Here is a 27291-nt window from a genome sequence, read left to right on the forward strand (position 1 = left end):
GGGGCTAAATAGTGGACAACCCGCCACCCATTAAATATGGCCTTCCAGCTAACAAAAGTTCTCTCATGTTTCCTTCTGTTGATCAAAAAGCCAGCCATATTGAGGTTTTGGTAATCTGCAGATTTATTTAGGTCTTGATGCTATGCCTGTTTAGACAAAAACAAAACAAAAAACCTCCCCTACTTCCCAGCATACCCCAGTCAGCCATGCTGGCTGGGAAATGCTAGGAGTCAAAAGACGTTTTTCTCGCTAAACAGGCATAGGATTGTGTCCTTAAATGTAATAACTGTGAGTCCCAATGTGATGCAAGTCAGTAGTGTTTCACTTGGTTCAGAAAGACCTGAGTTTGAGTAACTGCGCAGCCATGAAGCTCACTGGGTGATTCTGTGTCAGCTCTTAACCTCACCTACCTCATAGGGTTGTCAAAAGGGTTGTCATATAGTAATCCCCATGGATGCTGCCCTGAAGATGCTGTAGTAATGCTACAGTAATCCCCATGGATGCTATAGTAATGCTACCCTTGGAGTACCCTTGGAATAACAGTGGGATACAAGTGTGAAAATAATAAATGAATATACCCCAATTTAGGGAAATATGGTGGTAGAGCACATGTTTGGCATGCAAAAGGTCCCAGGTTCAGTCTCTGGCCATAGCTAGATGGGGTGAAATCCCGGGATCGTCCTCTGTGTCCACATGATGCACAGGGGATCCCGGGATCAAGGAGGGATTATCCCTCCCTTGCCCCAGGATCTCGCCCTCCCATTTAGGCCCGGTTTTTCTGCGGTCTCGGGCTGAGCCCAAGACTGCGGAACATGTGGCAGGTTTGTCCCGGCTCCTTGCGATTCTTCGCAAGGAGCTAGGACCCGCGCACGGGGCGCAGAGCTCCTCAGGAGCACTGCGCCCATCAGGGGGTGGGGTGCGGGGAGCAGGGAAAGTAATTACTTTTAAAAAAATCACTGCTGGCCCTTTAACAAAGTAAAATGGCGGGCACGACACCTTTCTGTCTGAGGTTGTCGCGTGCCACATGTGAACTGAGGGGGAGATCTTGCGATGAAAAAACCACGAGATCTTCACCCCTCCATCCCGCTAGACTGCTAGGTCTAGCTAAGGCCCCTGACATCTTCAGGTAGAGTGGAGAAAGACTCCTGTTTGAAACCTGTAGAATCGCTGTCAGTCATTGCAGACAGCATGGAGCTTGATGAACTGATGGTTTGACGGGGTGTACGAGAACTTCCTATGTTCCTAACATATGTTTCAGCTGGGAATCTAAGTTTGTATTGCTACATTTTGTTATATATACATTGTCGGAAAATATATATATATAATCTTCATTGAGCTTTCAGAACGGAATTGAACGTTTAAGAAAACGAAGGCAATAAATAATAACAGTCCTTGCAAGTGTGCCAAATGACCTTCTCTCCTCCACAGGGTGATAAAAAAACCTGCACAGGCAGAAATGCAAGGCGGCTGTGCCGCGGGCTGTGCTTCTCCCACTTCAGTGTGTCCCGTAGAGCTCTTTCAGCACATTCCATTCATGCTCAGTATAAATAAACAACAAATACACTCCCCCCCACCCCTAGAATGAGCTCGCTTGGGGGACTGAACCCTATGTGGAGTTTGAAGGGTGGTTTGGGGTGGGTTAGAAGAGGGAGGACAGAGAGGGCTGGCTAAGGAACTTGGCTAAGCCAGAGACGATTTCCTCCCAATTCTCCAGCTGCCAATCCAAATCGTTCTGCAGCGGGCCAGTCTGCGTATCCTGGGGAGAAAGGCTGTTTATTTCTCCTCAGCTGCTGGACCAGGAGAGATTCCTCCGGACCGAGGCTCCGAGAAACCATGCTTTACGTTTGGCCTCTGCTTTTTGTTTTAATGTGGAATGGGCCTGGGCTGGGTAAGTGTTTCAAAGCTGGCAAAAGCCATCATTCTTTTCTAAATGAAAAGTATTCTAAAGCAAAAGCTGGTTTGAGGTCTGAAACAGCCAATATAGGCTGTTTTAATTTGTGAAGTTCACCTAAGTAAAGCTGTGTATAAGGCATGAGCTGTATTTAAATGGAAAACACGTTGCATAGAGGTAAATCATACACTTTTGTAAGGCTCTCAAAATACGTAATGATTTTAAAAGCTTTTGCCAAAACTTAGAGCAATATCAACAAAATGGCACACAGGTTACAGCGTTATCCACTTTGTGGTTGCAAATGTTGCTATGGTGAGCTTGGAATGTAAGTTCTGCTGTGTTGATATGAAAACATTTGTATTCCATGATACTAGGAATCTTATACATCTAGTTCTAATGTTTTATCCTTGGTTAGTGTTTTTCCCATGAGTAGATGCTTTATTGTACCATGTACGTGTAAATAAACTGGAGGAAGGTGGGGGAAGCTTAGATCTTTTTTTTTTTTTTTTGCAAAACACTTGATCTTTGACTTGTTCGTGCGGAATCATTGTTTTCAAGATGTTTTTGTGAGATAATGCTGTTATGAGTAGGGTTGTGATCCATGCAAAGCCAAGCACTGGAAAGGCTGTAATCCTATCCATGTTTACTTGGGAGTAAGTCCCACTTAATATACTGGCTTTTACTTCTGAATAAACGTTTGTAGCATCTGGCTCAAAATCTTATTTATTTCTGTAGAAGATGCTTTGCAAATATTTAACTGTCTCCCTGAAGTGTATGGGACATAAAACGCTTTAATCTAGTTAGACCATGCTGAAAATCTGTAGATTTATTTTATTTTTATTTATTTTTAAATGGGATAGGCTTTCATGCTTCTCTTACCCTGGCTTCTTTGGGTGCACCCCCCCTCCCCACAAACTTTCTCCTCTTTCTAGATTACATAGAAGAGCTATTGAATTGTGCACAAATTAGAGTTTTGCTCTATCTCTTCAATGATGAATTGCTTTTATCCGAATATATAGATGCCAATGTATCTAGGACCATCCAGATGGTTTATGGTACAGGTGTGATGTTTGGTGTCCCCTGAAATGACTCATGCATGTGCATACGAAGCTGAGGGACCACATGCAAGAATTCTCATGTGCAGCTGCCCTGAGAATAAATCCTTGTTCTGGCTAGGCAGAAAGAGTTCACCTCAGAGATAGGTTCCTAAAGCATAGAATCATAGAATAGCAGAGTTGGAAGGGGCCTACAAGGCCATCCTCTGGATCTTTATTAAGAGTTAGGGTTTGACCAAAGGACTAAAAATAATTAAACTTTTTTTTTTTTTTTACCAGACTGCATCTGTGCTCCACTTTTACTCCAGAAATGGGGTCATCTGCCCCCTATTTTATGCATGATTGGGGTAGATCTCACATTAAAAAACAATGGGTCTGCTGCCATCACATCTAGCTTGGCCTCGGAGTGGAATTCCTCGGAGTGGAATTTCCAAAGCAGCTTGTGACACAGCATGGGCATTTGCGGTTCAAAGGAAAAACAAATGCAAAATCCCCAGAGCACATGCCTAAAACAGCTCTTTGGCTCATTTCTACCATGTCTCTCTGGCATCTGCACACCTCCAAAACCCATCTATGGCTAAAGTTAATTCACGAAAAGTACATGCGAAATATCCAGGGGATAGTTGTGCCCTGTCTATAGAATAATATAAATAGAAGGCAACTGCTCTATAAAAACTTAAGGGTTTTAACACAAAAATTAAGGGTTCAACACAATTATCACCAGATGTAGAAGCTTATGCTCCCAGCTACAATTTCAATTAGACCAATAGTTCTGGACAATCCTCTAATGGAATGTATAGGTGGGTCTGGAAAACTATTTCCAACAGAATTTCTTTTGAGCCAATCCGAAGGTTTATATTCCCTGTGTAACCACAAAACCTTGTTCTGCAGTATGTCTCTGTTCCATGCTTCCTAATAATGGGGACCAATCACAATTTTATTCTGAAAGTAACTTCATAGGAACGCTTAAGATTCTGATTTTATGTGATTGCTGGTGGTGGTGGTGGGCAGTTTTTAATTAAGATGAACACAAATTCAATAACAGTACTTGGGTTGATTATTGGGCACTATTTCATTGTTGCTGGATTTTAGCTCCTGCACTCTGGTCATATTGTGCTTACTGGTATAAAGCCCATGTCACTGATGAATAATGCAAATATGGCTCACGCATAATGAATCCCCCTCCATCATTTGCATGTGGTGCAGCCCCTCCCCCTCCCTAATGCACCCTATTGGCCACCTCCGTCCCTTTCACCCTCCCCACTGGTGGCGACAGCCTATCCTCTGGCTGTGCCCAGGGCCTGCCTTTGTGTCACACTGATTGGCCAAGAAGGACTGTCAATCATCCCGCTTGCGAAAGAGCTACCCTGCCTGTTTGGTATAGAGGAAATTAATTGCTACTAAAGCTCAAACTTCGAACATTTTCAAACTTCCAAATTTTTCTGCATGTCTCCACCACTCAAGCTTCAGTTTAAAACAAAAATGAACAAAAGCAGTCTTGTAAATCTTGAGCGATAAGCTTTACGCTACTGTATACTTTTATAGATGGTTGGATATGTTTAAATGGTTAATTGTTGTTTTAAATGGTTGTTTTAGATTGTTCTGAGCAAGGTGCAGCCAGCTTGGGGAGAACTTTGGATCCAAAGGAAGTAAGATAAATAAATAATATTATTAATAGACCCCCTCAGAGAGTCCAAAGCTTACAGGATTGTTGGAAGAAGTAGAACAAAATAATGTATATGAAGTGTTCTGAACACTCAGGCTATAGCTAGGCGGGGCTTTATCCCGGGGCAAACCCCGGGATCGTCTCTGTGCGTCCACATGACGCACAGGAGATCCCAGGATCAGGGAGGGATGATCCCTCCTTTGACCCGGGATCTCGCCCTCCCCTTTGGCCCTGGTTTTTCTGTGGTCCCGGGCTGAGCCCGAGACCGTGGAACATGAGGCTGGGTGTTGCGGGTTGACCCGGCTCCACACGATTCCTCGCACGGAGCCAGGAGCTGCACCCATTGGGGGTGGGGGGAGCAGGGAAAATAATTCACATTTTAAAAATTACCTACTTTTTGCGCATGAGTGTTCATGCGCTGCTACCCCTTTTTAAAAAATGGTGGGCGCGACACTTCTCCCTCCGAGGTCATCGCATGTAATCGGAGGAGGGATCTCATGTTAAACACAATGCGAGAACTTCCCTCCTCCGTCGCGGGATAGCAGGTAGGTCTAGCTAAGATAGATAAGGTGCTGTATATTATTATCACAGTAAGACACAATAACCAAGCCCATTGAGTGAAGAGCAGCTGAAAGCAATTTAGTCCCCTCAGAAACATGTATGTTTCTGAATAGCACAAACAAATTATTATTATTGTTAGTAGTAGTAGTAGTAGTAGTAGTAGTATCTCGCCTTTTGCCCAATGCTGGGCCTCAAGGCGGCCTTACAAAATTTAAAATATACATGTGGGGGGGGGGGGAGAAACAAAACCATAAACATTTAAATATATAAATATATTTATATATAATATAACCAGAACAAGCACAGAGTTAATCCAAGGGAGTTTTTCCTTCCCTAAAGTGATATTTTGGACAGAGGGGAAGTGGTCAATAAAGCAAAGCAGAGTAGAATAAAACATCAACATAGAAATCTCCTAAGCTCTGTGGATCTTGTATTTTACATCGGAACAAAAGAGAGGTGCACCTAGGCACATTTACCTTCAGGAAACCCTTTTCAGGTTGATTTGCCTGCAGAAGAATCCATGTGTGTTGGAGACGATACTGGAGCTGCTTTCTAAACTAACACCACTCAGTTCACATGGGAATGAACCACTCCTGTTGGGCCTCACTGTCAACCTGGTTGAAATGAGAATGCGCCCAAGAATTCACGCAAGACTCACCCGTAGGTGTCTGTTTGCAAGGGAAAGTTAACCGAAGTGGGCATGCAAGCTACCTTTCAGGAAAACAAGCCCCCCCCATTACAGATTTTCTCATTGAGGAACCCCTTGCAAGCTTCTAAGAAGCACCAGGGTTCCCTGGAATACATGTTTGGGCACCATAGCTTTATGGTGAAATAAAAAGGATTTGGTTTTGCATGCATCAAAATAGGCTCTGCACAAGAATTTGTCTCTGTTGGAGAGAATGACCTCAGCAGTTTAATTCCCGCACCCGCAGGCACAGATTTGTTGCTAGGCATGAGCACCCCACCCTTGGCTGACATCCACGATTAAGAACCTTTGTTTCGCTGGGACAAAACACTCCTTTCTCCTCTCCAGCTTCATGAGACTGGCTCACAGCCAGCCACAGACGAACATTAGAAGAAACAGCCTTGGCTAATCATACGGGCCCAGAAGGAAACCACACCTCCTAAAGTTGCTACTTACTCCTATTTTGACTGTTCCGGCTCCTGTGCCTTTATTTTAGCAGCAGCCTTTTACATACAGCTTTTCTACACGATGCATTTATTGTGCAGTCATCATTTTATGTATTTATTATTGCATTTATGTCCCACCTTTTCCCCCCTCCAATGAACCCAAGGCTGCGTACATCCTCCTCCTCCTTTCCATTTTATCCTCACAACAACAACAACCCTGTGAGGTAGGTTGGGCTGAGAGTTTATGACTGGCCCAAGTCACCCAGTGCGTTTCCATGGCTGAGTGGGGACTAGAACCCGGATCTCCTGACTCCCTGTCCAACACCTTAGCTACTACACCACACTGGCTCTCTAGTCATGGTTATTTATAGGGGTTTTTTTTAGATGTTGTGACCCTCCAGTTTCACTTCTGTTTTTTAAATAGCACTTTCAGGGAAAATGGAGTATTATTTAAAGAAAGTGAAATAAAACATTCTTTGCTCTTGTGTAATTATGTTATTTTGCTATCTCACAGTGCCATCTAGAGGTTTTGTAGAGACAAAGAAACATTCTTCATGCAGTGTTCAGATGTCAATTCTGTGACAAAACCGAAAGTAGATACAGCGAATTAACAACCTTGTGTAGTAAAGCTCACAGAAATGTAGGTGAAGGCAAAGCTTTTCCTGGCACGGAGATATGTTGGAAGTTAGAACTTTACCTGCTAAATGTGTTCATTAGACTGCTGAGGTCTCCAGATCCATTTCCAGATGAGGCTTTCATTATGCTATCTCCCAGCCTCATTCATGGAATTTTACAGGAGATCCAGGCGTCATCATCTTTCACTTGTAACCCTTCCATGTTTCCCCACCATTTCTACTGACTTTTTCCTTACTGTGGAAAACCCATTAACGAGGTAAAGAAGATGTAATAATTTCACCATGCCTTCTGAGGCCATTTCTACACAAGGCATTTATCATGTGCTTGTGACTGGCCACTCACAGAAGTTAGTGGGTCTTCTGCACAACGTCTTCATCCTCCAGGTATCTCCCACTCTTTACAACCTTTATTGCGCTATTTTTCATGATGACAAATGTCCAGCATTTCCCTTCCTCCTGATATGAACAGGAGGTGTGCTGATGATGTTGCGGGTTTTCGCAAATAATGGTACAGCACCATTGGGGGCTTTCTAATGAAACATATACTGTAGAACTTTCCAACAAAGAAAAAAAAGAAAGAAAAGCAATTACCACGTGGAAAGGAGCCAACTGTAATCCCGAAAGGAATCCAGCACCAGAAGCCACGGTAAATTGCACGGTTTTATCCTGGTGTAGAAATTCTCTGAGTAGAATTTCTGGTGCTTCCAGATAGTAGTAGCCCTCTATCTGGAAGCACCTCGAGTGGTTGGGGAGTTTGCTGAGATGCTGTGTCTCCTCAACCTGTGTCTCCATCCCAAAAGAAGGGGGGAGGTTCACCTCACCAAATCTTGGGATACATGCACCTTCTAAAGGGAGAATAAATGCATCCCAGCCCAAATTTACATCTAAAGAGCAATCTGCCCCATCTTTTCCAAGTAGGATAAGATTCTTCACAAATGTGTAGGTCAATAATCCTTACGTATACATTCTAGGAATTCCTAATTTTTGTCCTCTTGTTAGAAAGCTTGCACTCGTGTTTCAAAGTCTAGACAATGGGCCAGTTTGGACAAAGTGTTTCCAGCTTGATAAACTCTGGATTTGTTTGGCCCAAGCAGTTCTCTCTAGCATGCTGGCTTTGGTGTGGGAATCCTGGCTAAGGGAGGGGTACACATACCAGGTGCTCAGTACTGACTTCTTCATAAACCATTGTGTATGAACCTGTGAATGGTGCATGTGAACTAGGGTGACCATATTTGGGAAACCAAAAAAGAGGACACCTAGTGTGTGTGGGGGGGAAGCAGCTTTCTGAGTCCTGCAGAAAGTACATTATTCCTCCGCCACCTTCAAGAACCCGATTGGAGTGGAGGAGGGGAAAGGATTTCATTCTGCACCACCACCATCCACTCCAAGAGGGGCCTTTTCCCCTTTAAGACCTCAATTGGAGCTCGGGGTGGGGGAATGATGTGCCTCAAGAAAGCATGTCATTCCCTCCTGCCATGCTAATGGCAGCCTTAAAGGGGAAGGTGTGTCATTCCAGGACATTATTGAAAATTATAGAAGATCCCCCCTGACACCATGGAAAGAACAAAAACCAGGACAAATCCGGGGAAATCCTGATAGTTGGTCACCCTAATGTGAACCAGCCTATGCACATTTTTTACATGAGGCTTTTATCCTGCAACTTTATCATGGCTTCTGCTTTCAGATTCTTTGCAGGATTAAGATCAGATCTTTTACACATGCATTTTTCCAGGTGGTAGGCATGTTCTTTCTCTGCCATTCCATTACGTTTCATTATACAGCCGCTAGATGGTGTTATGGAATTGCGCAAATACACAGATAATTTCATAGTGCCCTTCAGGATATACTAGGCTTTCTCCAATCTAAAAAAAATCTGTGATAATGGTTGCAAAGCACAGGAAGAGCCCTGGAGTAGGATGTTGTATAAAGCACCCACAAACTACCGTACGTGAGCAATCATGAGTGCACAATAAAACCTCATGGAGAAAGACTCAGTGTAGCTTTTACTTTGAAAAGGAAAGGCTTTTAGGACTCCATTGGTTGTGTTCATATGATTGCTTCATTGCACATCCAAAGTCTGCTTTTTCTGTATAGGCCAATATTTTATCTTATGGAATTATGCTTCCCTTATCTCTCTTACGTTATGCATGAGGAAAAAGGATTTTGAATTCACTGATGTTTTACCAGCATAACTGAAAACAGAAATATTTTCGTCAAAGATAGTCACAATGAGACCAGGAGAGCATGCACATACAGCAAGAACTGAAACTGCCTCATTTTGTACTCAGTGGCCCGAGAAATCCCAAGCAGATGTTGGTCTCACATGTGGAAATAGTTATTCTGGTTTCATGGTGCTATATGTAATTTTGTATCTCGGAGCCAAGAAAGTTCCCAGTTAATAATAACAACACACATTTATTATTATGTGGTTTGAAAATTAATTCTGCAATCAAAAATGCTGTTTTCCTTTTTCTTCATCCACTTCTAATGTTGAACAAAGAATTAGCCAGTAGGGTAGAGGGATTAGATCATATCCTTCCCCAACATGGTGCCCTTAAGATGCTTTGGACTACAATTTCTAGCTTTCATGACCACTGGCTATTCTGGCTGGGAGTTAAAGTCCAAAATATTTAGAGGGCACTGCACTGAGGAAGGCTGGAAAATTGAGGTTCAGATCCCACCTCAGTTCACTGAGTGACTTTGGGCCGGTCACTCAGCCTACCTCAGAGGGTTGTTGTGAGGATGAAATGAACAAGGGGAAGAACCTTAAGGTTCTTGCAGGAAGCGTGGGCTATACATGTAAGAAAGAGAGAGAAAACAAGGACAGCCCTGAAAAGGGAGAGTGCTGTCCTACATGGGTTGCTTTTGCCCAACAGAAAGGCGGACTAAAGATACGTGCATTTATACCCACCCTTGTCCTCAGTCTTGCCGGACTTGGTGCCCTCTGGATCTATTGGACTATAACACATGTATTACAGTCCAAGCTGTATTGCAGACCCCAGGTTGGGGAAGCTGGTCTAGCTGATTAAGACTGTGCCATGTTGCTCAAAAGCTTATATTTTGTTCCTAGAACAGTCGCCAACCAACAGCCACGCCACCGCTCCCCTTTGGAAAACGCGCCGTTTCTGAAAGCCCTTTTAGTACATTTTCTTTTGCTTCTTAAAAGTGGCTCCAGAGCTGTTGCACGGCAGTGTGCCCGGTCCCCTGCATTAAATCTAGGACGTACCTCTGTGACCTGCCAATGACGTGGTCAAGGGTTGGGACCGCCTCTTCCAACCAACCACCCTTCCCTCTTTTTCCCCAATCACACAATGAAGCCCGTTTTCCCCTCCATTCATCAAAGTAGTAGCCTCTCAACTCACTCCTTTTCACTTTATCAAAGTGCAGTGGCACACTTTCACTCAGTCAGGATACCACGTTCGGGGATGTAACCCTTCATAGTTTGCAGCTTGTTTTTCCCATTCATAACAGAGCATCCCAAATCGTGGATGAGAGGTGGGTTAACTTCGGAGGCTTCATTCAGCGCTTCCAATTTCCCCTCAGCAGGGGGGTTGATGACGTTCAGTTTTACTCTGCCCACCCAGTCCAGACATGTGTGGATTTCAAGCATTGTGTGACCTGTAAAAAGGGGAGGGGTCTCAGGTACAGCAGACTCCACTGCTCTTGCTTCGTGGGGCCCTTATGGACCAAAGCTGATTTCATGAAAATCTGCATGATTACCAAACGCGCTTCTGATTCTGTTTCATGTAGATTTCCCCCAATATTAAGGTCATAAACCAGTTTTACACTGCAGTTTGTAGTCATTCCTTCTTTGCAAGGAACCCTTCTCATGCCCTCATAAAAAAAAAAGTCATGTCCCTGCCCCGAGGAGTTTACAGTCCAAATTCCAGCAGTGTGGAGACAAAAGCAGGAGGAAGAGAAGGTACAAAAGTACCATGGATGTAAGCAAGCCTGGCTGTACTTACTGTACTGAGGCTCTTTGAGTTGGTGATGAAGAGCATTTCTACACTAGGGTAAATTCTGCAACTTTACTGCCGCTTTCTGCTTCCATTTTCGTTCCATGATCGCAATCTATTCTCTATACACACACTTCCCTTCCCCTTTCCCCCTTTAACCAGGAGTTCTATGTGTTTCATTTATACAGCTACAACATGGTGCGTTAGTCTGTCTCTTATATTGTGATTTCCTTTTTACATGCTGAAATGGAAAAGGAGTCTTTTCGTTACTAGTTTTTTTCTATTTCAAATTTAGCCACGGAAAGTCTTCTAAAGTACAAGAGAGGCACTAGAGGTTCATAGCGTCATGCAATCAACCCAGAAACTTCCATGAGTGGCCAGTCACTATAAATAACTCATTTAAAGAAGCCCGAAGTCTAAGGGGTAAAGCCATTCGCAAATTAGCTTCACAGGAAAGGTAGAGTTATTTAAGAGAGCAGGCTGAAAGCAGTAAAAATGGAGGATCAAAGGTCACAGGCAGGGGCACATCCTGATAGGAGGACAAAGAAATCATAGGGGCAGGTGTTAGACTACAACTCCTACTGTTAAACTAAATGTCACAATTGGCTGGGGAATTATGGGAGTTGTACTCCAACACATTTGGAGGCCTCAGGTTGGGCAAGGCTGCTGTAGACTGAGAGAGGGAAGGAATTGCACTGGATGTGACAAACCAAGGTAGAGATGTGAGGAGGGGAGTCATATGGGCTGAGTAATTTATTTATTTATTTATTGCATTTATATACTGCCCCATAGGCGAAGCTCTCTGGGTGGTTTACAGAAGTTAAAAACTGTAAACATTAAAACAAATATACAAAGTTTAAAAACATAAAAACACAGTATCCTTATAAAAACAGCTATTCTGGGGTCCGTTAAAAACAAACAAACTCAACATACAGTATGTTGTTAAATGCTGGTAAATGCCTGGGAGAAGAGAAAGGTCTTAACCTGGTGCTGAAAATGTTAACAATGTTGGCACCAGGCAAGCCTTGTCAGGGAGATCATTCCGTAATTGGGGGGGCCACCACTGAAAAGGCCCTTTCCCTTGTTGCCATCCTCCAAGCTTCCCTCGGAGGAGGCACTCGGAGGAGGACCTTAGATGTAGAGCGCAGTGAGTGGGTAGGTTAATGTCGGGAGAGGCGTTCCGTCAGGTATTGTGGTCCCAAGCCACGTACGGCTTTATAGGTCAAAACCAGCACCTTGGATGGGCTTGGAAACATATAGGCAGCCAATGCAGGCGGCATTGGAAGAAGTAAATGATATTGAGGATTGGATAGAGGTGAGAGAGGACTGATTTGCAACAGAGGGAAGGCCAAGGGGAAGAAGGTTGTGACAGCATGAATCAAAGCTTTAGACAAGAGTCAGAGACAAATTTTCACCATGTTGTGTTTCACTCATAGGCAGGGCTTAGATGTGCAAGCCCTTTGAGTAGATTCTTGATGGGAGTAGTTACAGGAGACATCTATTTCATTATTTCCCATTGAGGCTATCATGCTTCCAAGCCACAGGGATCGACGTAAGAGCTGCCATTCCAATTTATAAGCCTGTTAATAAGCTGACAGTCTTCAGCGTTTATTTTATGGTAGCATCTTAAATGTAGCCTGTGTAAAGTGGTCTCTTTCATAGCCAATCAGGGAAGACATGATTGAAATTTGCTCTATTTCCCCCCCCCTCCCCTCCAAACTGTTTCCCCCAAGCCCATTGGTGGTTTAGCTTTACACCCACTGGTTTTCAACCAAATTCCCTGACTTTGAGACAAGCAAGTTCCACATCGTTTTGGTTTGCACTCACTATATCCTGAAGAGGCCGGGGGCTCCACCACAAACCTTTTAGGGTTTGATGGTTGGCCAAACTTTGGAAGAGGAGGGAGACCTTTCCCCTGCTCTTTAATCACATCTTGTTTTTCTTCCCAGAAAGGCTTTAAAGGAGACCTTGTTTTGCCTTTATAAGGAGCCATAAATTCCCTTCAGAGAAAAACAATGCTGAAGATAAAGGAACCACTGTAAACAAATCGTACCAAAACTATTTTATTTAGGAATAAGCCCTATTGAACTCAGTGGGCCAGCCCTGAGTAAACACGCCAAGATTCAAGCGGTATGTAAACTAATCCATCTCTCAGCCTTCTAGCTTCAGTTCTTACGTTTTTTAATGGGTTTAGTTCCACTGAAGACAATATGAGTGAACTATATTTATTTATTGCATTTATATCCCGCCTTTTGTCCTCTAAGGAGCTCAAGGCGGCATACATGATCCTCCTCCTCCTCGCCATTTTTATCTTCACAACAACAACCCTGTGAGGTCGGCTGAGCTGAGAGTCAGTGACTGGCCCAAAGTCACCCAGTGGGTTTCCACAGCCAAGGGGGGACCAGAACCCAGATCTCCCTATTCCCAGTCCAACACTCTAGCCGCTACACCACACTGGCTAAAGTTGCTAACTTTTCAACTATGCAAACTATTGTTGTGCCTTTTACAGCAGCTTGATGTGCTCACATCCTTACTTCTTTCCATAATCCAATTGCTGATAAAGGCACAGGGCAGGTTTTTTCCTGGTCAGTTGGCAATCCGGATCTCAACTAGTGTAAGTCCAAGTAGAATCATAGAATCATAGAATAGCAGAGTTGGAAGGGGCCTACAAGGCCATTGAGTCCAACCCCCTGCTCAGTGCAGGAATCCACCCTAAAGCATCCCTGACAGATGGTTGTCCAGCTGCCTCTTGAAGGCCTCTAGTGTGGGAGAGCCCACAACCTCCCTAGGTAACTGGTTCCATTGTCGTACTGCTCTAACAGTCAGGAAGTTTTTCCTGATGTCCAGCTGGAATCTGGCTTCCTTTAACTTGAGCCCGTTATTCCGTGTCCTGCACTCTGGGAGGATCGAGAAGAGATCCTGGCCCTCCTCTGTGTGACAACCTTTCAAGTATTTGAAGAGTGCTATCATGTCTCCCCTCAGCCTTCTCTTCTCCAGGCTAAACATGCCCAGTTCTTTCAGTCTCTCTTCATAGGGCTTTGTTTCCAGACCCCTGATTATCCCAGTTGCCCTCCTCTGAACACGCTCCAGCTTGAATTTAAATTGGTGTAAGGGCATCGCTACTATTCAACAGGAAGAGGCAACTAGCCACCAGTGGCAATAAATTGTCAGTGACTTAAGTGATTCTTACATTTTTCTTACTGCTGTGGGTGGTGGGGTGGGGTAAAGGTGGGATTTAGATTTTCTAAGTACCACAGTGTTTTATGACATCTCTAACTGGATTATGGAGCAGCTGCTTGTTTCTTAATAAATTATATGCTTACTACTTACCTGCTTTGCATAGAGTTTTAAGCAAAGTGATGACAGTGTAATGATTGCACTTGTTTCTTAATTCAACCTGGGCAGGATCTACATCAGTGGTTCCCAAACATTTTCAGGTCACCGCCCCCTTGGTTCCACAAACTCATGCCCAGTGCCCCCTACCCTACCCTACACAAATCATTATTCAGAAAAGCGGTTTTCAGCAACCCACTAAGGAAGATAATAACAATAAAATTCAAAACAGTAACAATTAATTGAAAATGTATTCAAAATCCAATTACACTTTTTAGTTTATTCAGTTAAACATAATTGATGAACTTGTTCCAGTGATATCATCTTTTCAAAGTCTGATAGTCATTTAGCAAGAATATTAGATATCACATTAAGTAACTAGGGTAGAGGACCTCACTATTCTGTAAATTCTTAATGTGATGGATGGGCTTGATGTAGTGATACCAGTTTTCCAATGTCTGGTTTAAAGTCACTTAACATGAGACTTAAATCACCACGTTTAGTAATCTGGAGTCAATTTCTTTGCTTGGAGAGAAGTAGGCAGACCACACTAAAACCACATTCCACCAAATATGATGTTGGAAATGCAACCAGGAGCTTCTGAACCGCTCTCCATAATGCAGGATAGCGATCAGAAATGTCCTTCTGTAACCAAAACTCCTGGTACGATTTCTTAAACTTTGGCTTCAGCTCAATGTCATTTTGTAGCTCAATTGGCCCCTTTAAATGGGAAGCACCTGCCGCAGGCTTGCCGAGGGAGGGAGGGAAAAGAGAGCGAACGCCTCTGTTTTGCAGACAGCATGGCGGGGCACACCAAGCATGGTATATCTCTTCATTAGCGTTTTGGTGCTTTTGAAACATTTCAATTCACCGTTAAAAGCATGCTTAAACAGTATTAATACATATGTGGATTCTTCCCCTATATGGCTTGGGACCAAACTACCTTCTCCCATAAAAATGTCCCTGGGTTTTAAGACCTTCTGGAGAGGCGCTTCTCGGAAAAGACCACCTCAAGCACCCTCCTGCTGCCCCTTTGCCTCTTAGCGCCCCCTGCCGCCCCCTTGCCTCTTAACGCCCCCCTATGCAATCCCACTGCCCCCAAGGGGGCGGTACCACCCACTTTGGGAACCACTGATCTACACTACTGCTTTAAAGCACTTTAAAGCGCTTTATAACAGTTTTTACAACTGTTGGGGCCCAGGACACACTCCATTTACCATTTTCAAAACTGTTATAAAGCGCTTTAAAGCAGTAGTGTAGATCTGGCCCTGGAGACAACAATGTTTTTTTTCTCATGTTACATAAAACATATATATTTTTATAAACTAAAAGAACAGTTATTTGATTGCCCAGGGAGTTGTAAATTTAAGCACAAGTGCCAGAGACATAGGGAAGGGTTCGTGTCCTTTTGTTTGAGATTATCATTTATAAGGAAAGCAGATTTGCAAGGAGATCATTTACCTTTTCTCTCTACAACACCAGTGTAAATCCTGTGTTGCTACATAATGTATGATTTTTCTCTCCTTCCTCCCTCTGGTGTTCTGTCAGCTCTTTTTCTCCTCTCCTCTTAACTATCACCAACTGACTTTTCTTCAGTCCCTTTCCCCACATTCTGCACCTGGCCTTTCATTGGTCCAGCACTCTCAGAGCTCACAGGAGGAAGCATTATGACACGTGCATATGCACACTGTGTCACATGTTACATTACATGCACAGTGTGAGGAGTGTGCATTAACATTCCCTTGCCTTATTGTTTTACTCTGTACAGCACCATGTACACTGATGGTACTATAAAAATAAATAAATAATAATAATAATAATAATCCTGAGATGCCCAAAGTTTGAGCTTTGAACATGTTTTGAAATTTCAAAATCATCTGTACATCTACACTGCTCAAGCTTCAGTTTAAAAAACAATGAGCAAAATTGGTCTGGTAGATCAATAGTAATAAGCTTTACACCACTGATGGCCCCAGGGAGAGGTTTCATCTCTCCAATGAATGTAATGTGCCAAGGGTTAAAGATGGCTTCTCTGCCAAAGGGTGGCTACATGTGGCTATATGCCAGATTTGCATTCCTTAATGGCGGACATCAGACAAAGGGATAAACTTTCGACCAATAGAGCATTGAATGTAACCTGTGACGCGTTGAGATTGTGCACCTTAACTTGAAAATTGAATGTAACTTAACTTGCTAATCCAGAACTGACCAATAGAAGGGTTAGATAGAGACTAACACCCTCTTGTAGCCTATATATACTGTGTGATTCCTTTGTTCTGGGTGCCTCCATCGTGTGGAACCGGAGAGCACCCCCATACTGCAGTATCAGAAGTAAATGGATTATTATTATTATTATTATTATTATTATTATTATTATTATTATTATTATTATTATTAATTTATTTATATAGCACCATCAATGTACATGGTGCTGTACAGATTACACAGTAAATAGCAAGACCCTGCCGCATAGGCTTACAATCTAATAAGTTGTAGTAAACAATAAAGAGGGAAGGAGAATGCAAACAGGCACAGGGAAGTGTAAACAGGCACCGGGTAGGGTGAAGCTAACAGTATAGAGTCAGAACAAACTCAATATTTAAAAGCTATAGGGAAAAGAAAAGGTTTTAGCTGAGTTTTAAAAGCAGTGATTGAGTTTGTAGTTCTCAAGTGTTCTGGAAGAGCGTTCCAGGCATAAAGGGCAGCAGAAGAAAAAGGACGGAGCCGAGTAAGGGAAGTGGAGGTCCTTGGGCAGGCGAGAAGCATGGCATCAGAGGAGCAGAGAGCACGAGCGGGGCGATAGTGTGAGATGAGAGAGGAGAGATAGGCAGGAGCTAGCCTTGTGTGTTTGATTGGCTATTAACGCGCCGGGGAAGCGGGCTTTTAAATCCCTGATTGAGGGACAACACTACTGTATTCTTATATAAGATTATTATGTTCAACTACATGCTCTGTTTGTTTACTACACTGACTTATCACACAGTTGTGATCTCTTGCATCGTTTCTTTTATCCATTAGTTAACCCTAGAAAGCAAAGAGGTCCACTCCTGTTAGAAAGGCAATTAGCAGAGAAAAACAAAAAGGCAAAACAGAATGAGCGTTTACCAGTCCCACATGCACTCAGGCTGTCTTGGAACAATAAAGGAGATCACACTCTTCTTCAGTGAAGGGGGGAAAACAATTTAGGTGCAATATTCTTGCATATACAATACAGGTACAGCGTGGAGTTTCAAAAAGAGTTTGTTCAGTCCGTTTTGTGTTCCATTACACCAGCAAGAGCAAGAGAACAAACACATTTGCTCTTAGCAATGGTGGAAGTCAGAGAGAGAAAGGGAGGACCCAAAGGAAGAAATCACAGGAAACCACGTTGTTGGCTATAGAGATCCTAAGGCTAGCTATGGTCAAAATTCCCATGAATTAGCAACACTGCCCCCTTCCAGTAATTTGCAAATAGAGTTGCAATATTCCCAAGAAATTGCTTCCCTCTGTGGTGCTTCACCCCTGATGAACATCCATGTTTTATAAATACGTAGATTAACGAGGTTGTGGTTCTGCTGAATTATGGGATCCTTAAGAGTCCAACTTTCAGTGGGCCTGATCAGACAACATGCTAAGCCATGGTTAGGCTACTAACCCTTTCGCAACAAATTGTTAGTGAGCATATTTAAATTGTTGTTATGTAGCCACCCAGGAATGGTTCACATGACACGCTAAGCCATAATGTTTAGCTCAAAATGCTTAACCACTGTGGCTTAACGTGTCGTCTGATCAGAGTCATTGTATATTTCCAAACATCATGAATTCTAGGAATTCTTGCAGAACCCAGCTGGTACGGATGATCAAAACAGCAACACCAAATCCTATGCGAAGTGTTAATGATGTTTGTTTTCCCGTCTGCAGTTGCTGCTGATCCTGTCATTGTGCTCCGAGGCAGCTCAGAGCTAAATCCATGGTGTGATGACCACAGTACTATCCATAGGCGCTTAGATGCTATTGAGGAGGTAAGAGGCTCCAACAGAAGAACATATAGGGCATGATTACTCTGACCTTTCTTGCTACCTCCCTCCAAATGGATCCACTAACTGCCATTTATTTATTTATTTATTTATTTATTTATTTCAGCATTGGCTTTTGGTTCAGGAAGAGCCCCCAAGGCAACTCACAATTTAAAACTTTAAAACAATTAAAAACCTTTAAACATCATAACACAGCAAAATTTTAAAAAACCTTTTAAAAACAGAGAGCAGAGCGAATACATTTAAATTAACTCAAAACCCATGCAGAACAAAAAGGCTTCAGTGCCACACCTGAAACTAAGCAAAGAAAGGGGCCAGTCTAACTTTCTTAAGGAGAGAGTTTCACAATTGTAGAGTCACCACAGAGAAAGCCCTGCCTTGTGTTCCCACAACGTAGCCTCTCTTGGTGGCAGGACACGCAGATGGGCTTCTGAAACGGATCTTGAACTGTGGGCAGATCCATGTGAGAGGAGATAGTTTTTTAGATATCCTGGACCCAACAGTTTAGGGGTAGCAGCCAGTGCAGTTGATGCAAGACCAACTGTAACAAAGTGTACAGCAGAAAAGTGCGCAGCAGAAACCAGATTGCTGTCTGCTCTCGCAGCAGTTTTCAAATACCGTTCAAGTTAGCCCAATGTAGCGTACTTTGCCGTAGTCTAACTGGAGTCACTTAAGGCATGGATCACTGCCTGCTTTGTCCAGGAAGGGGCACAACTGGGACACCAGTTTGAGTTGGGCAAAGGCACTACCGGCCAGAGTAACAACCTGCCCTTCCAGGAGTAATGCTGGGCCCAGAAGCACCCCCAAACCAAGAACCTGATCATTCAGAAGAAGTGCAACCCTCACCCAGAACAGGCTGTACCCCCGATCCCAAACTAGTTGGTTTCCTGACCAACAGTACCTCCATCTTGTCTGAATTGAGCTTCAACTTGTTAACCTACAGCCAATCCATCGGTGTGATCAGACAATGGTTCACGACTTCCACAGCTTCCTTGTCACTGGTGGACAAAGAGAGATAGGGCTGAGTATCATTAACATAGTGATATGAGACCCAACCCCACAAACTCCCAGCAGCTTCATGTAGATGTTGAAAAGCATAAGCTTCAGCCCTGAGGAACCCCATAGGCCCAGCAGCCAAGCAATACTCCCCCAGCCTCACCTTCTTCAATTGATCAGCCAGGTAAGGTGGAACATTACACTTGTGCAACCAGTTGTGTAAGTGTAATGTACTTCTGTCCACTAGCGCAATATCATTTGCACTAGTAGAGTGACGTAGTTGGATTCTGTCTCTGGAACTGAGTTTCCACCACTCATTTAAGACCTTGCTCAAGAACGGAATATTGGACACTTCTGATGGGATACTGGCTCACGCTATCACTGCAGGATGTCGTGTGGGTAACAGTCAGAGGGTCTATAAACCTGCGATTATGTCATACAGGAGGGGGAATGTAGTAGCTCTTTTGAGAATCCTGTTTTACACATCCACCATTTACAAATAATATCTGAGCTACCGGGCTGAGGAGGTCCAACGTTCCAAGGCAAATATATGTGGTAGTGACGGTGGCCAGCAGTAGCAGGACCACTTGGCTCAGTAATAGAGCACCTGTGTTTTGGGCACAGGCCTCAAGCCGCCATCCTTGGTATCCCCCATTTCATTAAAAGGAACATGGGCTGCAAAGCTGGAAGCGGCCTCCTCTGCCTAGCGCTGCTTCCTGTTGAAGTAGATTGACTGCAGGATTAGTGGTCTGATGTAACAGAAAGCAGCTGCATATGTTGAACACTAGTAAGATGGAGTGGATGGCGCACCAGGTCTTCCATTAAATGCCTGCTTAACCAGGGTTCTCATTGGTTGATTCAGGGTTAGTCATTATCTCTAGGAAGCTGCCTTATACTGAGTCAAAGCTTTGGTCCATCTAGCCCAGTACTGCCGGCACTGACTGGCAGCAGCTCTCCAGGTTTCAGGCAGGCGTTTTTCGGGCCCTACCTAGAGGTGCTGAGGATGGAAGGTGGGACATTCTGCATGCAAAGCATCTATCTGCTCTACCACTGAGCTACAGCCCCTTCCCTTGTCGAGCTAAGCCTACCTCACAGGGTTGTTGTCTGAGGATAAACTGTTGTGCTGAACTCCTGGGAGGAGGGGCAGGACAAACACAAACCAGTTCTTCTCACTCCATTGAGCACTTGTGGTAGTGCAGCTAGGGCGGGCTTATTCTGGGTGGGATCCCCGTGGTGACAGTAACACATGCTCTTGCTTTGATTCTAAATCCAGCCGTTTTCACACAGTGTTAAATGCTTGCATTTTACTTGGGTGGATAGCTTTATAGAAAAGAAGATGCAAGCTAGACAGTGGCTGCGTTCACACATAATAGTAACCGTGGGTTAATGTTACAAGAATGAGGATGTGCAACCTTGGGCTCGTGGGCCTCCTCTTGGCCAAGACAGGGCAGAAACTGGGGATGAGGGAGCCCAAGACTTGCACCGACTTGCTCTTATGTCGCTAAACCAGGGCTCGGCAACTTTGATTGGCCTTGGGGCAATTACCACCCACCCACCCCACACACATACCCACTGCTGAAATTGCTGCCACGTTGCCCAATTGCTGCTGAATTTTGGTAGTGCACCTTTTTTTAAAAGGGGAATTGCATCTTTTTTGATACACTTTGGCGGGTGGCTGGGTGACAAATCAGGCCGGGGGGGGGGGACTTTCTGTCCACAGTGCACGTTGCCCACCCCTGCACAAAATCATGATTTAACATTAGGTACAAATGCAGCCACCCAGTTCCCAGTCAAGTCCATCACTGGTAAAAGCTTGATAGTCTTGCTCAGCAGAGGGCAGCACAAGACCAGAAATTCCATCTCTAGTGACCTTATTTCTATTTGTAAATCAAGGCCTTCCAGTATGCTAAGCTTTGATTAGCCTTTGTGTCGTCCTGGTTTAAAGTAGAAGGAATTTGCTAATGGCAGATGGCCATCTGCTTTTGCTTACACCGGGGAGTAATGAATCGGGAAGAAAGGGCACACACAGCAAGAATGGTCTAATTATACTTGCTTCTAGTGACCATCAAGGCAGACAATGTGTCCCAAACACTGAGAAATGGCCCAAAATGCACCTCTTTAATCCAAGTTCAATTTAAAGCAGGGGTGGGGAACTTCAGAGGCTGGGTGGCCAAGCTGAACCTCCCCAAACTATCCGGGGCTCACACCCCTCTGCTACCACACCCCAAAGTGGCTGCACATTCCCAGAAGAAGTGCACTCCCCACAGCTTGCCAAATAGATGTTCAGCAGCCTGCAGGGAGTGTGATTCTGCAGACAAAGAAGGTGCACAGTCTTCATGCGTCCCGTTTCTCTGCACAACCAGTATTTCTGCTGGAAAGCAGGAAATGCAGGGAGCCGAGGACCCCATGGGGGGGTTGCACATTTCCTCTTTGGGGGCTGCATGCAGCCGGTAGCCCCTGTGTTTCCTACGTCCGGCTTACAAGAATGAGGTTAAGGGAGAGGTAAACAACCTGGGGCTCTGCAGATATTTTGGGATAGATTTCCCATAATCCTGGACTGGCTGGGGTTCATGGGAGCTGTAGTCCAAAACATCTGGACAGCCCCGGGTTGCCTACCCTTGTACTAAGCGAATCACCAGAGTCGGTAGGCTTGTGACTGGTGCTGTATCATTGCAGACTTCAGGTGTGGGGAGGGCCTCCACTATGGAATGCTCCTGCATCCCTGCCCCCCAAAAAAGATTCCTATATGTAGAAAACTGGCATGACAGTGAGAAAGCTAGGCTAGAACATTTCCCTTTGGCATGCTACTTTTCTGTGTAGTGGGAGATCTTTTCTTCCTAGGGAGGAATATTTACGAACCCTCAGCTGCAGTCTGAAAGTGGAGTGGTGCAGGCCTGGCTTTACTACCTCAGTGATAAACACAAGGATCTTGGTGGTCTAGTTGAGTGTGGAGGATGCTTTCTTGTCCAGCTGAAAGGTAGAGCCTGTGAACTGTGTGAGGTTGGTTGTCTTGGTGTGGATCCCTGGATCTTCAGTCGCACCACCATGGCTTTGTGTGTATGTGTGTTGTTGTTGTTGTTGTTGTTGTTGTTGTTGTTGTTGTTTTACTCTGTTTGCTATGATTCAAGAGACATGCACATGGACGTAGATCCTGGTTACCTCATTCCCAAATATATGGTGACCAACTGCCATGATTTCCCCAGATTTTTTCCTGGTTTTTGTTCTATCCTTGGGTGTCGGGGGGGGATTTTCTGTAATTTTCTATGATGTCCTGGAATTCCACACTCCCCCTTTAAGGCTGACATTAACCGGGGGGGGGGGCATGATGTGCTTTCCGAAGACATGTCATTCCCCCCCACTGCTTCAATCAGGCCCTTAAAGGGGAGGGTAATAGGTGCCTGATGCTCCCTGGGTGTTGCTCCACACTCGGATAGAACAATCAGTCCCTTAAAGGGGAAAATGTTTCATTCTCGGACATTATAGAAAAGCTCCCAACTGGAGCAGTGGGGGCGGGAATGACATGCTTTTTCTTCCTCTGCTCCAATCAGGGCCTTTACGGACCCAATTGGAGCGGAGGAGGGGAAAGTGCGCCCCAGAAAGCAAGCTTTCCTGCCCCTTCCCTTGGGTGTCCTCTTTTTTGGTTTCCCAAATATGGTCACCCTACTCAAATATCTTTCTCCCTCCATTAGCAGATGGAAAAAACCGTTGATCATCTGGAATCTGAAGTCGAGTCAATACTCAACACTGTAAGTGAAACTGCATGGAATGTTCCTCTTGCTCCCGGGACTCCCCTGATGGATCTCTTTGGAGGTAGGAACCAGACACGGACAGCACATCTCTTGTTTAAGTCAGCCTCCGGGTATGTTGGACTGCAACTCCCATCATTCCCAACCAATGGCCATGCTGGCTGGGGAACTGCAGTCCAATAGTTCCTGAGGGCACCAGGTTGGCGAAGGCTGGTCTAATTCTGCAACTGATCATAATTTTAACATTCAGCCCTTCAAATACGATTGCTCCTTAAACATTACTTCAGAATCCCATAATTCTTCTTTGTGGTCTCTATGCAGTCTTACATATGGGTTCTGCACCTGCACAGATCTCCAATTGGGAAGCTTCCATATAGTGTTCTATACAAAATGCATAGTATAAATGATATGAACACACTGGGGGGCGGGGGGAATCACTGGGAAAAGCAAACATGGCTGGTTATTGTCTCCTTAAACTTAAAATTCCTCTCCCCAACAGGCACACCCCACGTGCAGCATGACTGATGTATCTATTCTATACACATTCACCACTATCTAACATTTCCCTTCTGCAAACGAAAGGAGACCTTCCGTTCATAGAAAGGCCTTTTTTTTAATCTAGCAGAGGAATGGAAAGGAGGTTGTGTGCACAATTTTCACAGATTTTTCCAATCTCCTCCTGCAGTCCCCTGAAAATCTGCTTTGGAGTATGATGAGAACCTCTAAAATAGAGGGAGGACAGTTGGGGAAGAGTCAAAATTGGCATGTATCCCCTTCTTTTCTTCCATTAATGCAGGAGTGGGCAACTTGTGGCCCTCCAGATGTTGGACTGCAACGCCCATCATCCTGTGCCATTGGCCATGTTCGCTAGGGCTCCTGGGAGTTGTAGTCCGATAACATATTTATTTATTTATTTATTTATTTATTTATTTATTATTGCATCTATATCCCAAGAAACCCAAGGTGACGTACATAATCCTCCTCCTCTCCATTTTATCCTCACAGCAACAACCCTGAGAGGTGGGTTGAGAGTCTGTGACTGGCCCAAAGTCACCCAGTGGGTTTCCATGGCTGAGTGGCGACTAGAATCCGGATCTTCTGACTCCCAGTCCAACACTTTAGCCACTACACCACACTGGCTCTCATAACATAACATCCCTATGTTAACGGAAGGGCCATGTTGAATTCAATCCATTATCCATTTTGTTGGTGACCAATCCTGTCCTTCCTAGGACTAGTGGTTTGGTGAATTTTCATCCCAATCTCCCTCTCTCTCTCTTTCCTAGATACCAACTGAGCTGCAAGACGAAGGATAAAAGCATGGACTGTAAACATGTATACAACCCACCGGAATAATTCATCCAATTTGCGCTTCATAAGCTTGATTCATAAGCTTTTAAACCCAGCTGGTATAGTTAAGCTTGGAACAGACAGTGTTTCGCAATACGTTCTTCTGAGATGTTGAGTAAAATTCAATACAAAACTGAAAGATAAAATTAGCTCAGGAAGAAACTCATTCTCTCAAATAGGTGACTGACATGGAGAATTAACGACACCTACATTGTTTAAAATGATTCAAAAGGAATCTCATCAAAAACCCCAGAAAAGGAAAGGTAGTTACAGGACCCACTATATGAAGTCTTTCTTCATATAGTACTTGCTGTAACTGAAAATGTTAGAGCCAAGCTAAGTCAATTCTAATTTGATTAGTCAGACACTCTGTTAATTGACTGGCTAAATACTGACAATATTTTTGGATCACCCCTGCACTCAATGAATGCTCAAGGCGATGTACAATAGAAAGCATTTAAATCATTTGTACAGTAAAAAAGGAAAAGAAAAAGACAGAATTATGCTAGTTACAAAAAAGCAAAACCCACACGTCCATCATGCCAGCATCTTTCTAGCGTCTTTACAAAGCACCATTCCAGATCATGTGGTGGCTCCACCTCCTTGTCCACACAGCCCATAGTGGTAGCCTGGACTACTGAGCCAGTATGACTTGGGCCAATGTGATGCTGTCTTGTGCGTGTTGTCTTCAGTCTTCCCTCTGAATCCTTCCTCAGATGCTAGTTCAGCCTTACTCAAGCTGGTACCATCCAGTGTTTTGGACTAGTACTCCAAGAATTCTTGACCATTGGCTATGCTGGCTGCTGATGGGAGTTGAAGTCCAAAACATCTGGATGGCACCAGATTGAGCAAGGCTGTGGTGTGGATTGACTGGGAAGGAAAGGAGATAGAAACTTTCTGGAGTTGCCACACAGGTATAACCTGCTCCTAAATGAGGTATGTGTACATATGTGTGGCCCCGATTGCTGTAAGGCTGGGGAGCAAGAGAGGGGGTTCACTCCTGACCTTGCTAATCCATGATGCAATAAAAAGGGGAGACTTGGGGAACGCCCAATCAGCATGGGCATTGGATGGGGACGATGGAAGTGGCAGTCCAAAGCATCTGGAGGGCACAAGGTTGGGGAAGGCCACAGTACGTAATGTTTGGCCTGTCAACGGAACCAACCCTAGTGAGAACAGCAACTCAGAAGGAAGTACATGGAAGTTGGAAGTACAAGTCGGAAGTACAAGCTTCAGTTAGAGGCATGCTGCTCGGTTTGCAACATGAAAAGTGTTGGATTTTTGACTAATCTTTCTTTTTCCTACCACTTGACATTACATACGTATTTTTGGGGAGGAGTTTGTCAGTTTGTTCCATTTTCAGCACCCTGTACGATTCTTCCTTTATTTATTTTCAAATGTATTGCACAACTAGGACCCTCAAGCCAACTAGACAAACCTGGGAGAAAAGTACACCAACAGCTACTGGGGAGAACTCCAAGGGCATCCGCCTTAAACTGCTTTCAGCCTCTGAAACATGGCAGCCCTTATTCCAGGTAGAGCTATATGCAGCAGTGCAAATGAAGGCCACAACCATGGTTGGGGAGGCACACTCCCCATCTGCCTTGCAGTGGAGGATGGAAATGCCTGGTCCTGTCCACGCTGAAAGTGTCATGTCTGAATGCGCATTGCAATGTGGATCCAGTCAGCGTACACAGTTCCAGATCCAGCAAGGGGATCTGTGTGCAGACGCACTCTTTATGTCCTTGCTAGATTGAGACAGTCTAGAAATCAGGAACAGAATAGTTTATGAGTAGCTCGGCTTGCTTTAAAACCCACCACTCTGGTGTCACCAGGAGCATAACCGTGGCACACTTGGAGAGTAGGTGCAGGAGGCCCTGTGGGCCTGGCATCAAGTCCTTGGCCTGTTGCCTTCATGCCCTGCTTGTGAGCTTCCCAGAAACATCCAGCTGGTCACTGGTAGAATCATAGCATAGTAGAGTTGGAAGGGACCTATAAGGCCATCGAGTCCAACCCGCTGCTCAATGCAGGAATCCACCCTAAAGCAGGGTGGACTAGATGGAACGGCTTAAGCAGGGCTGCTCAAGCAGGGCTCCTCTTAGGTGGCAGTGCTCCCCAGCTCAAGCTCAAAGCCAGGCCAAAGTATAGGAGGACTCAAGGGAAACACACTGTAGCGTGCGCTAACGCAGCTGCTTCTCAGCCTCTGGCTTTGACTTGTGGCACACTAGCGAAAAAAGGTTGCAAAACAGCTGTACCTGGAAACAGTTGATGGCTGGTTGATGGCTGTTTCTAAAGCTTTGTCCTGCTGTAACTTGCACTTTGCCTTTCTTCTGAAGTGTCAGCCCAGGGAGAAAGCAGATAACTGAGAACTTTAACCCAGTCCCAGGGGAACGGTTCACATAAGTCTTCATGCACTTATTATTATTCCCATTGTGCAAGCCAGAATCCCACTACAACATTTGTTCAGGACACTGCTGAAGCCAAAGAACCTGTCTACAAACAGTGATTTGCTCACCAGCCTGAGACAAGGCCCCTGCCCTGACGGAATTCTGAATGATTCAAGCTGTATATCTCAAAGGCAGCAGGGTCAATAAAGTTGTTTAAACAGTGCTATCATGAGAGAACCTACATCAATGTATATACGGTAGAAATATAAGAAAGGTGCTCAAGGAGGTGTAGAAGATAGATTGCTTTATTTGTACAATCTTATTTGTTTAAAAATTACAGATGATTTGTTTAAAAATTACATATATTTGATTTTTAAAGGCACAATTCCAAAACAACTGAGAGAGAAAGCTTTGGCATGCACTCATGTATCAGGCATTCTGAGAGCTCTATCACACCAGCGTTATACTGTGCAATCGCTGCGAATTGCGTGCAAAGGACTCCGAAGTTTTCCACCTTATAATCTGCTTTGATTGTGAAGTACTCCCATGCATCCTGCCTTAATTGTGC

At 44.4% G+C, this 27291-nt stretch overlaps 1 protein-coding gene across 2 annotated transcripts; it reads left to right on the forward strand.

The window, feature by feature from the left end:
* Nucleotides 1-1707: 1707 nt before the first annotated feature.
* Nucleotides 1708-25572, forward strand: PLAC9 (placenta associated 9). Of its 2 annotated transcripts, none has more exons than XM_063133169.1 (4): nucleotides 1708-1888; nucleotides 18129-18229; nucleotides 22930-23050; nucleotides 24273-25572. In XM_063133169.1, the coding sequence occupies exons 1-4, from the start codon at nucleotides 1834-1836 to the stop codon at nucleotides 24281-24283; spliced, it is 288 nt and encodes a 95-aa protein (XP_062989239.1). In that variant the 5' UTR covers nucleotides 1708-1833; the 3' UTR covers nucleotides 24284-25572. The 2 variants fall into 2 exon arrangements, with proteins under 2 accessions (XP_062989239.1, XP_062989240.1); XM_063133170.1 differs by having other exon boundaries at nucleotides 22933-23050.
* Nucleotides 25573-27291: the final 1719 nt, after the last annotated feature.

This window comes from Elgaria multicarinata, chromosome 8 (genome assembly GCF_023053635.1).
Source record: "Elgaria multicarinata webbii isolate HBS135686 ecotype San Diego chromosome 8, rElgMul1.1.pri, whole genome shotgun sequence".
Lineage (NCBI taxonomy): Eukaryota > Metazoa > Chordata > Lepidosauria > Squamata > Anguidae > Elgaria > Elgaria multicarinata.

Bases quoted from the DNA above. Each gene is read 5' to 3' on its own strand.
- PLAC9 (XM_063133169.1), top strand. From the start codon at position 1,834: ATGCTTTACGTTTGGCCTCTGCTTTTTGTTTTAATGTGGAATGGGCCT. The intron at 1,889-18,128 runs GTAAGTGTTTCA...TCCCGTCTGCAG, and splicing joins GTGGAATGGGCCTGGGCTGG to TTGCTGCTGATCCTGTCATT. The intron at 18,230-22,929 runs GTAAGAGGCTCC...TCCCTCCATTAG, and splicing joins GCTTAGATGCTATTGAGGAG to CAGATGGAAAAAACCGTTGA.